General features: G+C 40.8%; 1 protein-coding gene across 1 annotated transcript in view; it reads right to left on the bottom strand.

Annotated features, from left to right (window-relative positions):
* LOC104292346 (von Willebrand factor D and EGF domain-containing protein-like) overlaps positions 1 to 17,414 on the bottom strand; it is a 116,398-nt gene that overhangs the window by 13,888 nt on the left and 85,096 nt on the right. Inside the window, exons 13-15 of the mRNA XM_009891710.1 lie at positions 17,177 to 17,338; positions 6,048 to 6,275; positions 4,600 to 4,819 (exon numbers count right to left, since the gene is read on the bottom strand). Coding sequence (XP_009890012.1) covers positions 4,600 to 4,819; positions 6,048 to 6,275; positions 17,177 to 17,338 — 610 coding nt within the window. The remainder of the gene's footprint in view (positions 1 to 4,599; positions 4,820 to 6,047; positions 6,276 to 17,176; positions 17,339 to 17,414) is intronic.

Here is a 17,414-nt window from a genome sequence, read left to right as displayed (position 1 = left end):
CTCTCTCAGCCTGTCCTCATAGCAGAGGTGCTCCAGCCCTTTGATCATCTTTGTGGCCTCCTCTGCACCTGCTCCAACAGGTCCATGTCCTTCTTACATTGAAGGCCCCAGAGCTGGATGTATTACTCTAGGTGAAGTCTCACCAGACAAGAGTAGAGAGGCAGAATCTCCTCCCTTGACCTGCTGGCCACGCTTCTTTTGATACAGCCCAGGATGCGGTTGGCTTTCTGGGCTGTGAGAGCATATCACCAGCTCATACTGAGCTTCTCATCAACCAATGCCCCCAAGTCCCTCTCCTCAGGGCTGCTCTCAATCCATTCTCTGCCCAGCCTGGATTTGTGCTTGGGATTGTGGCAATCTCTGTGCAGGACCTTGCACTTGGCCTTATTGAACTTCATGAGGTTTACACAGGCCCACCTCTCAAACCTGTCAATGTCTGTCTGGATGGCATCCCTTCCCTCCAGCATGTCAGCCACTCCACACAGCTGCGTGTCATCAGCAAACTTGCTGAGGTTGCACTCAATCCCACTGTCCATGTCACCGACCAAGATACTGAACAAGACCGGTCCCAATACCGACCGCTGAGGAATGCCACTTGTCACTGCTTGCCACTTGGACATCAAGCTATTGACTGCAACAATTTGAGTGCAACCATCCAGCCAATTCCTTATCCACCAAGTGATCCATTGGTCAAATCCATGTCTCTCCAATTTAGAGACCTGGATATTGTGTGGGGCAGTGTCAAATGCCTTGCACAAGTCCAGGTAGATCATGTCAGTTGCTCTTTCCTTATACAACAATGCTGTAACCCCATCATAGAAGGCCACCAAATTTTTCAGGCATGATTTGCCCTTAGTGAAGCCATGTTGGCTGGCACCAATCATATCCTTATTTTCCATGTGCTTTATCAGAGTTTCCAGGAGGATCTGCTCCATGATCTTGCTGGGCACAGAGGTGGGACTGACTGGCCTGTAGTTCCTTGGGTCTTCCTTTTTTCCCTTTTTAAAAATGGGGCTTATATTTCCCCTTTTCCAGTCAGTGGGAACTTCACTGGACTGCCACGACTTCTCAAATGTGATGGATAGTGGACTGGTAGCTTCATCTGCCAGTTCCCTCAGGACCCATGGATGAATCTCATCAGATCCCATGGACCTGTGCGCCTTCAGTTTCCTCAGATGGTCTTTAACCTGATCTTGTCCTACAGTGGGCGGTACCTCATTCTCCCAGTCCCAGTCTCCTTCTGTGACTTGGGCGGTGTGGTTAGAGCACTTGCCAGCGAAGACTGAGACAAAAAAGTTGTTGTGTACCTCAGCCTTGTCCATGTCCCGGGTGACCAGGTCTCCTGTTTCCCACACGGAAAGAAAGAATGGTTTTGTGATTGAGATACAGTTATCAAGGCTGAGTTCTGTTCTCATGCGGGTGATGTTCTTGCTTTCAGTGGCCAAAAGAAGAAACAACAGGAATTCTTGTTATCTTGTTAACAATGTCAAAGAAAAATGAATGAGCTTTGAACGCTTGACGAGATAAATGTGTATAAGCCTCTGCAGAAATTTAAAGCAGCAATAATTCTGGAGTCATCCTTCTCTCAGATTCTCCAATGGCTTCTCTCCCTGCTTGTTCCCATTCCTACGCTATACCCTTGCATTGCCTGAGATACACAGATGCACTCGAATCGCCTGAATTAGCAACACACTGTGTTCCCTCTGCAGCTGCTGCTTCTCTTGCAACGGTGTTTGGGAAGCTCTCAAAAGAGTTAACTTTTTGTTTCTACTACCTGTTCACTATCATTTGTAAAGATTTGATGGTGAAGTGGTGCTGTCACTTGAGCAGCATAGCTTTGCTTTCTCATTAGATTATTGATGGTTTTCTGGGGAATTGAGGCATAAACACAGCATCATGGATGAGCTTTTATTGTTGTCACAGAACCTGCCCTGAAGTAAAATCATCTACTTCCCAGCTGGCTTTCAGCTCCACTTGCTTATAATTTTTCACCTGCTATTAAAACTTTGAGATATATTCCTGTTTCACTCAATCATATCTTCTTTTTATTTTTTTTTTTTCTGTTGCGGCTTGTGGTTTAGCATTTTTGGTGATGGAAGAACAGCAAAAACAATATGCATTTTTTTAACTTGGCCAGAATTAAGAGTTCAGGAAAACTGTGTTTCTCTGGCCACCAAAGTGTCCTGTGCCCTTGCCTCTAGAGTCAGCTGTATGTTGCTTTCAAGTGTGTCATTTTGAAGTGTTGGATACTTAATTCTTTACTGTTTGTGTCAGAATGAGAACTACATTTCAGAATATGCTCCATGTGAATTTGGAAACAATGCATTGTAGTTATGGCAGACTGTTTTATGGGGAACACTAGAGCTTGATTTCACTCCATCTATGTGCAACACTGCATAAAGGGAAAGGGGCAGCAGTGTGAAGTGATCAAACAACAGGAGCAGATCCAATGAAGTTTTTAACTCACGGAATTATATTGCTTTTTATCCGCTTAATCCACAAGAATCGTTCTCATTGTGTATTTCCAACTATTTAACTGAATGAAGCCAAAAAGGATCCCAAATTTCCCTGTGCTCATAGGAATGTTATTTCCAGGGGGATTCAAGACATTCTACCTATGTTTGTTTGATTGGGGGATTTTTATGTGTTGATGAAACTTTTATTTTCTAACTTTATTCTCCATTCTTAGGCTTGTGTGTTCTTGCATCAGTAGAGTCTTTGGTGACACAAAGACTTTGGATAGGAGCAGGCTTTGGCTATTTGATAGCATTATCTGGAGTCAGTACTGTCTAGGTGCCATACATCTTTTAGGCTGTTTTTCTGACCTTCCACTTCTGAGTGTTTTTTATTTTCCATTTCTGCTGGAATTTTATAGTTAATGCAATCTGAACTTGCAGTCCCACACGACTGAAACAAAGAAAGTTTCATGAACTGCTGAAAGGCAGAAATGGTACCTTGCTGCCTGTATGCGTACCCGTTGAGTAAAATCTGTTTGTTGCTTTTGTTTATAATTAAGTTTCTTCCATATATACACACTATAAGCAGTAATAGTTATGTGCATTTGACATTACTTCTACTGGATTTTTCAAACCTATAACACTGCACGGCAGCCAATATTATGGTTCTCGTGAATTCATTTATGCTTTCGTATGTGAACAGAGTAGAGGTTTTGACAGGCTCAAGGACTGAAATCTGAGCTCAGATTAAGGTGTTTTTTTCTTACTCTGCTTTTGAAACAGTTCTGATACAAGAGATGTTCTAACATAGTTTCAGTTAGCACCTTTCATTTGCAGGAGACTAGTTTGACGAGTACGGGTAGCAACACAATGTCTTTACTTTCCCATGACTCTTATTTTCCCCGGCCCTTTGTCTGCAAAGCTAAGCAAGACCCTGGTTTAGAAACCCTCTTCAAGTCCTGTATGTTCAGATTTGCCTTGTACCTCCTGAAGACCTGAACTGCAAATGAAAAGACCCCAACTTCCGTGAAGCTCCAGGAGAAGGTGTGTTTATGTGAGTGTGAAACTCTGTTGTGTTGGAAGAGAGCGGTGTTACGCACAGCTGGAGCGTGGGTCCCAGCTTGGAGGATTGGGAGGCACTCTGAGAGACCCAACAGTGACTCAGCTCAGCCAAACTCCAGAAGCTTAACGCAGCAGAGAGGCTGGCTCTGCGGGGTTCCAGCTTGCAGAGCACGGGGGAGTTGTTGTCCACACGCAGTCACAAGTGCTTTTTCCCGCGCGTGGATCATTCACAGACGTTCTGAATGCAGTGAAGCTGACTGTAACTTGCATGATCGATACCAACGTGTTCTATCCTCATTTGAGTTCTCTATTAGATGCTTCTCTTTCTCCTCACATTTCAGGTTTTCCTCTTTGCACCGTATGTCTTGCATCCACCTCTTTGGCCTCACTGCATTTCATTCTCCAACTCCTCCTCTTCACACTTTTCATTCTGCCTTTCTAAAAGAACCTTTTTTGGTGCAGCGATCATCCCTCTTCCCTGCATCTCTTAAAATCATATTGTGGCCTGCCCTGAATGGTTTAAAAGGTTAGATCTGTTCCATCAGCACGTCTGACAAACTAATGGGTTTGTGGTTTTCTAATGCTTGAATTTAATGAAGCTTCAAGTGGGACTAAAGGACAATTTATTTTTGCATGTTTTCCATATCTATGTCTCCTTCCTAGACCTAGAAAAATCATCCCTTCTCACTTCTTTCCTTGCCTTAATTTAGTAAAATCCTGTGGAGTGCAAAAGGGTCCTGGATCTTTGCCTTTTCTCTGTTCCACTAAGTCTTCTCCTAGCTCATCTCACGGATGGAAAATCCATGAGAAATAAGCAGGTGGAAACTGAGATCAGGGAGGTTCACGGCCTCCTTGAGTGATCATTTCAGTACCACAGAGGTTTTGGTCATTTTCCTTTCCTTGAGCATGGGTAATTAGCTGGTTTTGCACATTTTCTATCTGTCTAAAGCTAAGCCATGGGAGCAGAAGAGGAAGCTTATGTAGTCCATTTGACAGATGCTTGTGGTCATGCTGGACTCAAAAAATCCTGTAGCACAATATACCTCTAGTTAAATCAGAGATGGAAACAGTGAGGTGTTACCTCCCAAACCAGGGGGACATTTACAAAAGTAGCCATCCACACTGTCCACGCACGTTCCGCTGCCGCAGGGGTTTGATTTGCAGTTGTTAATATCTTCCTGGCAAAATTCTCCATCAAATCCGTTTGGACATAAGCACAGGTATTCACCAAGGCCTGGAGGGAATTTAATATTGGTAACACATGTTCCACCATTGAGGCAGCTGCAGGGCTTCACTCCAACCTGAGGAAAGCAATAGGGAGGTGTGGTAAGATTCCTCCAATTAATCACAGCTGAAAGGTATATTGTTACCCTTCAGGAAGGGACAGATTTGCAGTGCAAACATTTTATCTAGTATTATGAAAACTTATTTCTAACCAATTTCCTTTGTCTAGATAGATGGTCTTATACTCAGCATACTTCTTTATTTGACTGAAAGCTTGACTTTAAAGGCTTTTTTTTATTATTTCATCATTTAGGGGCATGGTCTAACTTCTTATAAGCAAAAAAATCCTATTTGCTATAACAGCAGTTTTTACATAGCATCTGAGGGCAGAATTTGTTCCTTATTCTTCAAAGAAGAAATGACAGATCTTTTCTCTTTGCCTGCCTGCCCTCCTTACTGCTCCGCATTACAAATGGCTCCCAGGCAGGAACATGATTGTGGAATTCCTTAGCTATTCTTCAGGGAAAAGAGGTCCATAGCTTTATTTTGTGTATGCACAAGAACAGCATTTCAACAGATTCAAACCTCTGCATTATCTCTCCTAGTTAAACACAGGCCTAGTTTGAAATGTTTCCATTTAAAACCATTATCTAGACTTCAGTTTCCCCTTTGCTACGTGAGCTCAGCAGGTTGGTATTTTTGATGGTAGTGGTTTGAGTGAGTAAAAATTGAAATCTTTAGGAAAAAAACCTTTTCTTCACAAAACTGTTCTTATGTCAAGAGTCTGCATCCCACTTTATTAGCTCGTCCTATCACTGGATTAACGTTAAGCTATACAATAAAGACAAAGCAATGCACAAGCTCTGCCAAGAAACTTAAAGCATGGAGTAACGACATAAGAGCAAGACACGCTCTAAAAATATCGAGAATGAGTTATAATCTCCCTTTTATAGCTAAAACTTGTTCTATTATGTTATATGCTTTTTTCTGCAATCCAAATGCAGAATGTGAATTTTAAAGCAGATTAATGAACCATTAAAAGGCTCTGCAAGAGTGTTCTTTCAAACAGCAATCAATAGCACTCTTTCTTGTTCCTTGTATATATAGTATCTATGTTCTCAGAGATATTTATTCCATTAATTGATCATTATTGCTGTGCTGGATAATATACAGTTATGAGGAAATAGCTGAAGTCTTAGTTTTCAGAACAGTAACAAATTATTAGCTATAATGACAATTGCACCAAAGCACTGGCATGATAAACAGGTTTGTTTTGTTTTTCCTTTAAAGCGTTCATTTCCTTACCTCAATAGAATATCTTCTCTGTGCATTGCATTCATCCGACACGGTGAATTCAAAGGTCTGTGTTTCTTCTGAATCAACTTTCCAGATGAGAAGGCCGGCGGGAGAGAGCCTGGCATCCTGTGGCCCAGCCTCTAAGATGAATAGCACCGCTGACCCTTCCGGATCCGCTGCTATTAACTGGTAAACAAAATTCTCACCAATAAATGTCAGCAGCTGGCTGGAGGGGGCCTGGAACACAGGAGGCAGGTTGTCTAAACAGCAAAAATGAAACCACAATTACATAAATTCCGGTTTCTCCCATGTAAAGATTCACAGCGCGGGTCTTTGTTGGAGTTCTCTCAAAGCTAAAGGTACAGAACGTGCCCTGAGACTGACAGAGGGAGCAATTTAGATGTTAAAGGCAGCAAACAGCTTTACCAAAAAAGTGTACCTTTTTCCTCCTATTTTTTTCATGCCCCGTACTGAACTTTTCTCCCATACTGAACTTTGATTAGTTTTGATCTGTCATTTGATACGTGGGAGGAGATCAGACATGACATATAACCTCCCAGTAGTACCCTGACTCTTACTAAAACTTTAATTAACTGTATGTCAAATGCTTACATATATATATTTATTCTATCTATGACTTTATCTATCTATCTATCTGTCCATTTAAATATAAGCAAACTAAATTTCAAAATGATGAATGAGAAATGCATCGGGTGGGCAACTCGGGGAAAAAAAATAATTGTGTAACTCTTCCATTGAGTGGACTCTCCTGCCTTTACACGTGAGTAGTAATTAAGCCCGAGCAGTTTGACTGAATTCAGCTGGACATTCCATCAGGAGTAAAGGTCTTCTCAGTGCCAGCAGAGGTATCTCAGTGATGCTGAGATCCGCTGTCCCCAGTGACATGCATATCATGTCACCATTGGAATTGTTATTTCTAGTGTTGTTGCTTACATTTAGTATTTCTTTAATGAAAATAAAGGCCTAACTGTACAAGGTGGTTTTACAGTAGAAGACAAATGTTACCTGAAGATACTTACAATATAAATAGGTAAGGTGGAGAAGGTAGAGAAAAGTATTATATTTTATAATTGGAAACCAAGGAAATGTAAGATTGTGTGAGTACCCCAAGGTGACAGCAGCTCTCTGCAGGGTTGGGAATTTCGTCTCCATGTCCTAAACCCCCTCAGTCTCAAGCCACCCTTAACCAGCAGTACAAATTGACATATATTGATATTTAAAGGAATCTTCTCACAATGTAATTTGACCATAGCTGTGTTTAACTTAAAGAACATACCGAGGATTAATTTCAAGTCACAGTCTAAAACTATGAACTGTACATGTGTTCTCATAAGGACTGCATGTGCCCTTGCATTATGCTTGTGGGAAGTCATCATAAGGTGTTTTTTGTGGTGCATACCCTTTATCAAGCTTTGCTTTCTGTAGCATGTCTTGCATTATGCAATTATTTAAATGTGTCTCTCCACTCATTGCTGCTGTGCTATCAGAGCTTTCTAAACTGCTTGTCCAGCAGATTGTCCTGGCATAACTGTTGAAAGCTTCCATCTATTAATTTACCTTTTATTTCCCAAACACTTAAACCATGGAGCCCACAAAAATTGCGCCGAAAGTAATCAATGAAATATTGATACTGGGTATGCATTTACACATAAACACAAAGGTGTTAACCAGATAGAGGGTAATGGGAAATTGTAGGCACAAAATAACATAAAATCAGATGTTCCAAAAGTAGTCTGTGAATGAGTGTTTCTAATTCCAGAGATCTCCTTGCCATCCAGTGAATATATATGCTCCCAATTATTGAAGAACTTTTAAAACAGCTTTTGCAATTTTGAAAACAAGTCTGACGAACCCTTTCTTTCTAATATTTTTGAATTTTGAAATCATTGAAAAGTGAACCATGATCTGTTTCGGATTTCCCAAATCGCTTCTAGCTTTATGAATTCCAAAAGAAATGCAGTTTTTCCCTTTTAAGCCATTTTCTGAATTTTAAAATTAAACTGTCTCGGTGTTAGTAATGAGTCTGTCTATGTAACAATCAGGATCAGCTCTTCCCTAGAGATGCTACTGCTGTGCCTGATACAATGGAGGGACAGAAAGAAAGAAAGGTTTGTGAGTCACACATAATATCTCTCAGCAGTCTAAACTATATCCTTGGGGGACAAACCACATGCTTGCAGGTGTACAAGCTCTTCTTCAGGTCTGGCTTACCTGTAGGCATTTTAACTACTCGTACAAGAAACATCCTATGGGATTGTTAGTTGGCTGACACTTGGGATGGATCTGCCTACACTTTTTCCTGACAGGCAGTTTTAAATTCCAAAAGCTGGGGTTTTTTTAGGACATAAACTAGAGGTGTATATTTTTAAATAGAGAAAATTCAAAGTGGAGAGCCTGGAACAGGAATTAAAAGGACTCACGAACAACTCGCTCCCTTCTTATTGTGTTCTTACTGCCAAAATTGATTTCAGACAACTTATGGCTTCTTGCATTGCTGGAAACTGTTGGGTCCTTTTTGGTCCTTCTCAACAGCATTTCTATCACCTCTGAGGAGAGCGTGTCTGCTCACTTCTCTCTTTGGCAGTGTTCCTGCTGGAGCTATGGTCTCCAGCCATTGTGTTACAGCTCTCGCTGTTTCTGCTGCCGTACCTTGTGCTCTCTAGGAGTCTCTGTCCCTGAACATCCCCAGCTCTCCCCCAAGGACAAGAGCAATCTTCCTCTCCTTCCAGAAGGGTCCTGCTGACCTAGTCACCCTAAAGGAATATAAAACTGCAAACAAACAAAGGAAACCGGTCCTGTCACTCGCATACCTCTCTGTAATTTGCTTGTGTTTACAGAACCTAAAAGCGCAGAGAAACCCTTTCTAGAACCAACACATGAATCTACATAAAAGCAGTAATATAATCTTTATATTGACCAGGTGCAAATGGGCTCATTGAAGCAGGGAGATGCGCTGTGAGGATAATGCTGCTAGAAACGTGGATTATCTGTAAAGCGTGTGATAAGTAATGGTGGTTGTTTGCACTGGGGATGGAGCCATGAAAAAGCTATGATTAAGTCCTCAGTATTCAGGAGGTGGTTCAAAAGGCAGCCTTCTCCATGACCCCTGCCACGAGGGGCTGCAGAATGAGCCTTTAGATTCTGTGGCAGTGAAGGTAATGAGTAGCTGATCCCCATCACTTAGACCCCCTGCCAAGCCAAGGTCTTTCGTGTGGCATTTCATAGGATTTGGCTGAGGGAAAGAAAACAATTCTTCCAGATATCAAAAATATACATTAGTGTTTTAAAAGCAGTGCTTTCCCCAAATTGTTCCCTTAAAAATTCGTACCTGCAAGAGGGTGACAGATGTATTTAGGGTCCATCACCTTCAGCTGACAGACTTGGGCACTGCATGGGGCACTGGCATAGCGACGATTTAATTTTCAGATGTTATTTTGGTTTTATTAATTTGAGATTTGTCAGGTTTCAGCCAGAACAAGATACGTGCCCAGAGGCACAGCGCATGCAGTGGAGTACTCTCTGCTTCTGGTCACTCTGCATTTCTGGTGCACCCAATTATTCCCATTGCAAACAGACCACACACACTATTGTGCAGGATAGATTCATGTCAGCCAAATGAAGGAACCATGTATTTCTTAGACCGAGTCATAATCTCCCAGATAAGTGCTTCTAAATCTTAGAAAAAAACTGTCTTACTTTCATTAATAGACCAGGTGAACTTAGAAACGTCAGGTTCACAGAGAAGACAAGGACTGGTAGGGCTTGACTCTCCTTCACCGTAGCAAAGTCCATCTATATTACAAGTATTTTCCTGCCGAAAAAGGAAATAAAAGTGGTGGGAGGTGGAGGTAAGGAAAAAAAAAGAAATAAAGATAAGAAATTAGTGGTTGATAATTTCTGGAGACAAGCAGAAACTCAGTTATCTCTTGACACAATAAAATAGCAGCTTTTCAAATGCTGGTACTTTCTCCCAGCCAGGAGAAAACAAGATATGTAAGTTTTCCGGTTTTCCTTGTAGCTGTGAGTGTTTTAGCTTAGCAAACATGTGATGTTCCTTGCTATAGATTAATGACAGAATGTGATTATTTCCAGCTGTATGTCATCATTATTTGCAGCTGTGACTACTAATATGATGATTATTAGGTAATGCTCAAAAGTGAGCTCCATGAGATTAACAAAAACTGAGATTAAGAAAAATCTCCATTTGAAATTTTGGAGTCCTCCTCCAGTAACTTAATTATTTCTGGAGATTCTTCATAAAAATATGAAAAAGCAATGATATAAAAGCAGAATAAAGAACTGCATTAGATTTTAGGCCTCCATGAGATAGTTGTTAACAACAGCTAAACACATCGGTGGTGCCTAGGTCAGGCAGAACATCCCAGCAGAAGTTTGTGTGGTTCACTGTGGGCACAGCAACCTTTGAAGCTGATCTGGTCCTCTCCTAGTTAGGGTGGCCACCAGGGCCAGGGAAGCCCTTTGGCTTCTGGGTGGGCTGAAGACACTTGGGTTGTCTGAGGAGTGAACACAGGGACATAATTAATGGCTGTAATTAAACATCCACTCCACGGGAAGATCCTATGGCAGAGTTATGCCTTTTGCTTGTAGCCTGTGTTGGGGCACACCTACAGATGGGACGTCATCAGATATTGCAAACTCCCAGGAACACACGGGGCTCTGTTGGGAACACAGGGGATGTCACCACTCCAGCGGGACAGCAGAAGGGAGAAGCTACTGAGGCCCAAATACATTTTTCCACTTCCCTCCTTTGTATATACATTGCTTTTCTGAGACTGGTGTGTGTCCTATGACTGGCCTTGTGGTTTCTATATATTGCTTTCTTCATTTCCCAGTCTTCTTTTGCAGAGTGTATTAGTTCATATTTTACATAATACCACTTTAAGAGCAGCGGGTAAGGTAGAGAAACAAAAAGGACTCTCACAATTGCCCCGACATGACAGAACATGACAGACATTCAGCATTAAAATCTGGATGTTAATTAGATTTTATTACATTGTTGTTTTCAAAGGCTTGATGTTCTGATGAAAAAGGTGCTTTTTCTGATGTGATAGTGTGGGACAGAATGGGCTCCATAAAAGAGGAACACGGAATGTGAAATGGCCTGATATAAAATATCCCCTAATTGAAGCACCTTTTCTGGAAGCAATTTAGGTATTACAAAGGAATGTTATAAGAGGGGTAATTAGAATGTGAGCTGATGCAATTGGAAGCCTAGTTCAAATAGTCCCTTGAAGCATCTTTGGATAGAAATTATTATAAACCCTGGAGAACACACGCATATTGAGAAAACATATATATTTCAAAAGTGTAAGAATAAGGGAAGTCTTTGACAAAAAAAACCACCCTAGCTTTAATTGAAATGGTTCTGACACAATTATTTTAATCTGAAATTTAAGTGGTTTTACCTCGTTTGGGCCTATAAATTCAATTCTGTTCACTGATTTATTTGAAAGAAATGTGAACTTTTGTTTTATTTTGGTAACCGGTATGTTCTTGCAATCAGTGCAGGTTTGAAATATGTATTTTCCCATTAGTGTTAATGAGAACATTGAAGCAAATGAGTTAAGATACACCTGATTAATCTTCATTTTTTAAAAAAGCAACCTGGTGGTCTTCTATTTATTCAAACTTGCCTCCGGGTAGGAAAGCAGGATCAGCACATGCAAATATCCCCAAACCCTCCAAAAGTTTCTTTATAACCCCACTGAAAAAATAGGAAAGTTGTCTAATGCAACTCTCGAGAAAATGAGAGCAGGGAAACTCTTTTTTTAAGGGATAGGGGACATTACACTAATAAGTCCACAGGAAAACAGAGGGTTATAGTGCACTCCAGGCAGTTTCTGACATGTCGGCAGTTTGAAACGTAGCAGTAGACTTTTGATGAGGGTTTTGAAACTGTCACAGTACTGTATGTTTGTACCTACCAATATTTAATGTAAGCAAGAAAGTTTTGTGTTCTCTCAAGGGTGTTTTCACATGACAAAAACTGTATAGCATGCACCTTAGTTTACCTCTTGCTAAAGCAGAAAATGAATGCAGAAACGATATACCTTACAGTTACAGTGCCCTCGCCAAACAGGCCAGGAGAGGAATAATAGCTTACGAGCAGCGACACTTCAAAAATGAAGTTAAGCTGCCTTTTAGGAGGGACTCCTCCGTCTTATTTACTTCCGTTAACAGCTGCAAAGTATAAATACTGTCAACCATGGTCCTTCTGGAAGCATCTGTCTGTGAAAGGACCATCATAAAGCATGCTCTATCAGTTATTCATACCTCATGTAAATATGAAAAAAAAAAACCCACCCCAAAACATCACAGACAGGAGATTGTGAAAGGGAGAAAAGAAAAGTGTTAGGCTGCGCAGCTGACCTATGAAATACATTTTTCTCTTCTAAAGCAGTTATTACACACTGTATATCAAAGGGAGGGAGAGGGCTAAGGAAGGGATGAACAATCCGTATTAAACCTTTATGCTCTTTAAATTACCTTTAATTTACAAAGTCCAGTTGGATGGAATTGGCAGGCCTGGCAGACTGCATCGTACAGGGTCAGGACTCTAGAATTACTGTACTGGAAGCCATCGTTAGTGATCTAAATGATATAAAAATCATCCTTATAAGTAATAATGTTCCATATGGAGACTGTCTGCTCATTTTGGAGCATATACCGTTGCCCCCTTGAACTGAATGCTTGCCAGCAAGATAAATTAAGCCACTTGTGAGTGGCTCTACTGCAAGCTAACAAATTGCTTAATGCTCCAAACTGGAAACTATTCATTAATAACCAAAAGATCTTTTGGCTCAGCTGGCATTCAGCTTTTCTGACTGCTGTCAGGTTTTTTTTTTCCCTGAGGGTTTTTTCAACCCCCTTATGGAGCTGCACAGGTACTCAAGTGCTACAAGGGTGTCTTTCAAGGAGTTGTGAAATGAAATCAAGATTTTTGGCTGAAATTCAGGACCACTTTCTCACTAATGGCTTAATCAGTAAGTAAACTCCTCGGGGTTAAAAAAAAAAAAAAAAAGAGAATGCATATTATTTAGGGGATGTCAATTGAACCTTAAAAAAAAAAAAAGCAGCAGCCCCATTTCCATTGGAAGGTACATTAGATAAACCTCTTCTGTCCCAGCTCACAGTTTCCTGTACACATAGGTAATTTAGGAAGCCTTAAGTTAGCCTGGCATTTTTCATATATGAATGCTTACACAATGAGAAAGGGTTAAGTGACTTCATATTTTAATTTTTCTACAATAAAAATGAAAAAATACCAGACTAGCGTGGAAAGGGTTAGCTTTTGCAGAAACATTCTGACACCTCTTGAGAGGAGTGGAAGTTAAAGAGCACCCCAAAATACTGCTGAAAGCCACACTGTAAACACCCATGAGCACCAGTAGGAAAGCAAAGCCCTTTCTGTCAGGTATTTTTTAGGTTTCGGCTTCTTACAGTCAAACTAATGCCACTGTTTAACAGATCTAACAAGACCTTTGCTTTGGATCGGTCGGGGACCCCTTCTGTCCTCTTGCTATAAAAGCAACCCCCAAGCCCTCCTCCATCTCTCCTGTGACCCCGAAGCTGAAGCATCTTCACCTCCTTTGCAAAGAACTTTTACAAGGTCAAGAGTATAAAGTTTTTTGGTCAATTAATAAACTATTTCTGTTCACGGAAAGAAAGTATGTTAAATTGAACAAAAAATAACTGGAAGCACACAGAGTATAAATTAAAGAAGTTTCATAAAAAGCATCAATTATAAGTTCACTAAGAATGATTTGAAAGCTCATGGAACATAATACAGGAGATACTCCCACAATATCACATGTTCTCAGCTGAAAATGCACTGCAAGATAAGAGTCTTCGTTTCTGCAGAAAGCGACAACACGAGGACGTAAACAGGCAGTATTCATGGATATTCACAATTTGAAATTGTGGAAGAGAAACAACTTCTTTGGACTAACTTAAATTAGTCCACAAATTCAGTAAAATTCATTGGTCTAGCTTTAAGGAAAAACATCATTTTTTCCTGGATGTCATACTCGGTTGAAATATTAGACTATTGTGTGTTATACTAAAGGTAAAAACTCTTTTAAAAGATGTAAAGAACAGACAATGATGCTGCAGTTTGAGAAGAGAAAACAATAAAACAGGCAACCTCCCCTCAAGACCCGCACTTCACTGAAAGACAGTGCTTATTGGCAGCAAGACTTCCATTAAGAATATATTATTCCTGATGCAATTTACATTTAATTTCATTCTTTTACCAGAGCATCCAATGTTGTCTCAATACTGGTGCACTAATAACAGGTGAAGAAATGGGTAGACAGGCAAAAATATAAAAAGCTATAAAATTGCACTAATTGTTCTGTCTGAAGTGAGCATTGTGAGTGAAATGTAACTCTTGCCAATTTGATTTTTTTTTTAATCTGTATTTTTTTCTACCTTCTATTATAAACACCCATTTTGGTGTCTTTTTAGAATTGGGTTGTTTTATAGCTATTTTAATTGCTTTTCCATTAGTCACCTTAGTGATGTAGAACAAATACTTCAATGAGACCTAAGCTGAGCAAACCTTTCTTCGAATTCAGTTGGCCCTTAAAAGCCAGAGACACACTTAGAGTTGTGCTTTGATTGCTTGAACATGTTTATCATCTGGAAAGAGAGAGCCACTTCTTCTGGATAAGCAGTCAGGACAATCAGGAAATCTGTCACTTCTGCCTGAAGTATTTCACTCATCAGGAAACAATCTTGGCTGTTTGTATCACTCATAATCTACATACAATTTGACTCGTGAGAATGTTTGTAAATGAAAAATGAAAGCTGCAAAAACTTGCTGAATTGAGATTTAGTTTCTGCCTCACTGCCTTTTTAACAAATATTTTTCCTGCTCTTGACAAATGGAGGCAACAATAACAAACTGAGGATAAGTGGGAGACCTGCCTTCCAAATTCGATAGGTGTCTGCCCAGCTCTTTCACCTCTTCACCCAGACACGTGTATGGACAGCCGAAGTCATCTGCTACCCAAGCAGGAGTTTGTATTTTGATATCTAAATTAATTACACCAAATGCTCTGGTGTAGCCCCATGTACTTTCTTATCTGCCTTCAGCAGCACGTCATGGAAAGAATGAGCAAAATCTGAAACATGAATACAAGAGCAGATAAAATGAAAGAGCACTGAGAAGGGCTTGTCAAGCCTCCGTTCCCCAAGTGTTTGTAGTGAAAAATGCTTATGTGAAACTTCGCTGATTCCTCCGATATTTGAATTGGGAAGAAGGAGAGATTCTGAAAATATTGAACAGTGATATTGCCAGAAAGAATTGTTTGATTTTGGGTTCTGAAAAGTCTTTTACCTACCTTTCAAAAAGTATCTATTAAAATAACCCAGAAGAACAACGTTGCAGTAAATTTCATCAGGAATTTTCTGGAGCAGAAATTTCTGAACATCTGTGGAATTCATTTGAAATCATTTTTTAATCTTGAAAAGTGCCATTGTTTTGTTCTCTGTCAGCTGCCTTTGAAACCGAGTGCTGAGCTCTGCCTTCCCAATTCCTTCAGAAAAAAAGATCCACAGGAGAACCAGGATTCGCATGCGGACCGAAATGATTTGATTGTTCATTCACTGCATAGCAATAAACCTGTTTTTCCTGCAGGGTTTGAAGGAAGGGGAAAGGGCAGAAGGCTTACAGACGCAGAGGTTTTCTTGAACTTGAGTGCAAGGAAAGAGATATTCTATGTGTGTTTTGAGGGGGAAAAAAAAAAAAGAAAAATTGTACAGACCTCCTCAGGGCTGAAGGGCAGTACTTGAAAGCAAACTGCATCCTAATGCACCTGAGCTGCGAGGAAGCTCTCCAGTTATGCTGCAGAAACAGCTCTGTGCACAAGCAAAAGTGTTAGCTGTCCTCCTGGGCCAGGAAACTCAAGGGTTTCCCCCCCTCTCAGATCCTTCCATCATGAGGTGGCATTTCATCTCACCATTGGCAGAGTTCAGTACCTCCTCAGAGAAATTTTGGAGCCCTAAGCACAGGAACTGCCCTCCTGGTCCAGCCTCGGTGTCTGCCCACTCTGATGGCTTCTTCTCCAGAAGGAAGGTGCATGGTCCACACCAGCAGACGATGGTTGGGTTGTGCTCCCACAGAGATCTTACACTGATCTCTTAAAACACAAATCCTTGTCTATTAAAAATAAATGACTGCATAGAAAACGTGCACCACCAAACATCCTTCTGTTTCCCCCCGAGCCACATGGCAGCACACATCCCCAGTCTGGCCTGGGGTACAGACAGCTGTGGGTGCAGGACAGGCAGCAATACCGCAGTGAAGCGAGTGTTTTACGCATTTCATTTTTACATACTGCAATTTTATAAGCACATCTGCAGTCTTCCTACAATGGCAATATATTTTCCTCAGCTATGGAGCCTTTAAATGATCTCAGTCTTAAAAAAAACCAACCCAACCAACATGCAGAAAATAACCACCCAGGCTGAGAGCAAGACCAAGGGTAGCAGGTGCAGGGTCAGTAAGGCACTGATTTTCTGGAAATATTTAGAAAGTAGGTAACATTTTGTAAATAAAAGGGGTTAAAACCACAGCAGAGAACCCAGCACAAGCTGGCATCACACACGCTTCTTCCTGCAGTCATTCAAGACCATGACATCCCTGCTCATGCCATGCCATGCCATGCCATGCCATGCCATGCCATGCCCTCACCTACTGCCTGGGAGCTGCCAGTGCTCTGCTGCAAACATCAGTCTTGTAACCAGTGAGTCAAAGCTGTCTTATATTTGCTGCCTAATCAGGAGTTTGAGCTGGGGGTTCCAGAAATGAAATACTAATGATTAACAATTGATTAGTCCAACTGCATCAATCTCAGGTGATTACCTGGAGAAGTGATGGTAATTTGCACTTGTGGATTGCCTACAAAGACACCTGTTTTTAACTCATATTGTTTTGGTTAGTGGGTTGGGTTTTTTTCCCTACATGACATTAACGTATTTCTACAGGCACTTTCATTTCTGAAGGGAAGCAAATTGTGCTTTGCATTTTAATTTACCGTGACAACTGATTTTCTCCTTCTAAATCATTTCTTAGAAACATAAGAAATTCCTACTTTCACTTGCCATCTTGCAAACGGCTCATCACCAGCCACGAAGTGCACAGCCTCTGTCTCCGTAAAGTTCAGGAGAGGAATCTGGCAGTCAACAGCCTCAGAGCTGAGAAAATCCGCTTTTGTGGTTTCTTGTTCTCTTGATATCCATTCGCCATGGAGATGCTGCAGTAAAACAGAAGGAGAGTGCAGAAACTGAAGGCTCATATAAAGAAATTCCAGTTGTCAACATATGTTTATA

This window comes from Charadrius vociferus, unplaced genomic scaffold (assembly GCF_000708025.1).
Source record: "Charadrius vociferus isolate BGI_N301 unplaced genomic scaffold, ASM70802v2 scaffold109, whole genome shotgun sequence".
NCBI lineage: Eukaryota > Metazoa > Chordata > Aves > Charadriiformes > Charadriidae > Charadrius > Charadrius vociferus.
Note: the sequence above shows the minus strand (reverse complement) of the source record. Positions and strands in the feature narration are given on the sequence as shown.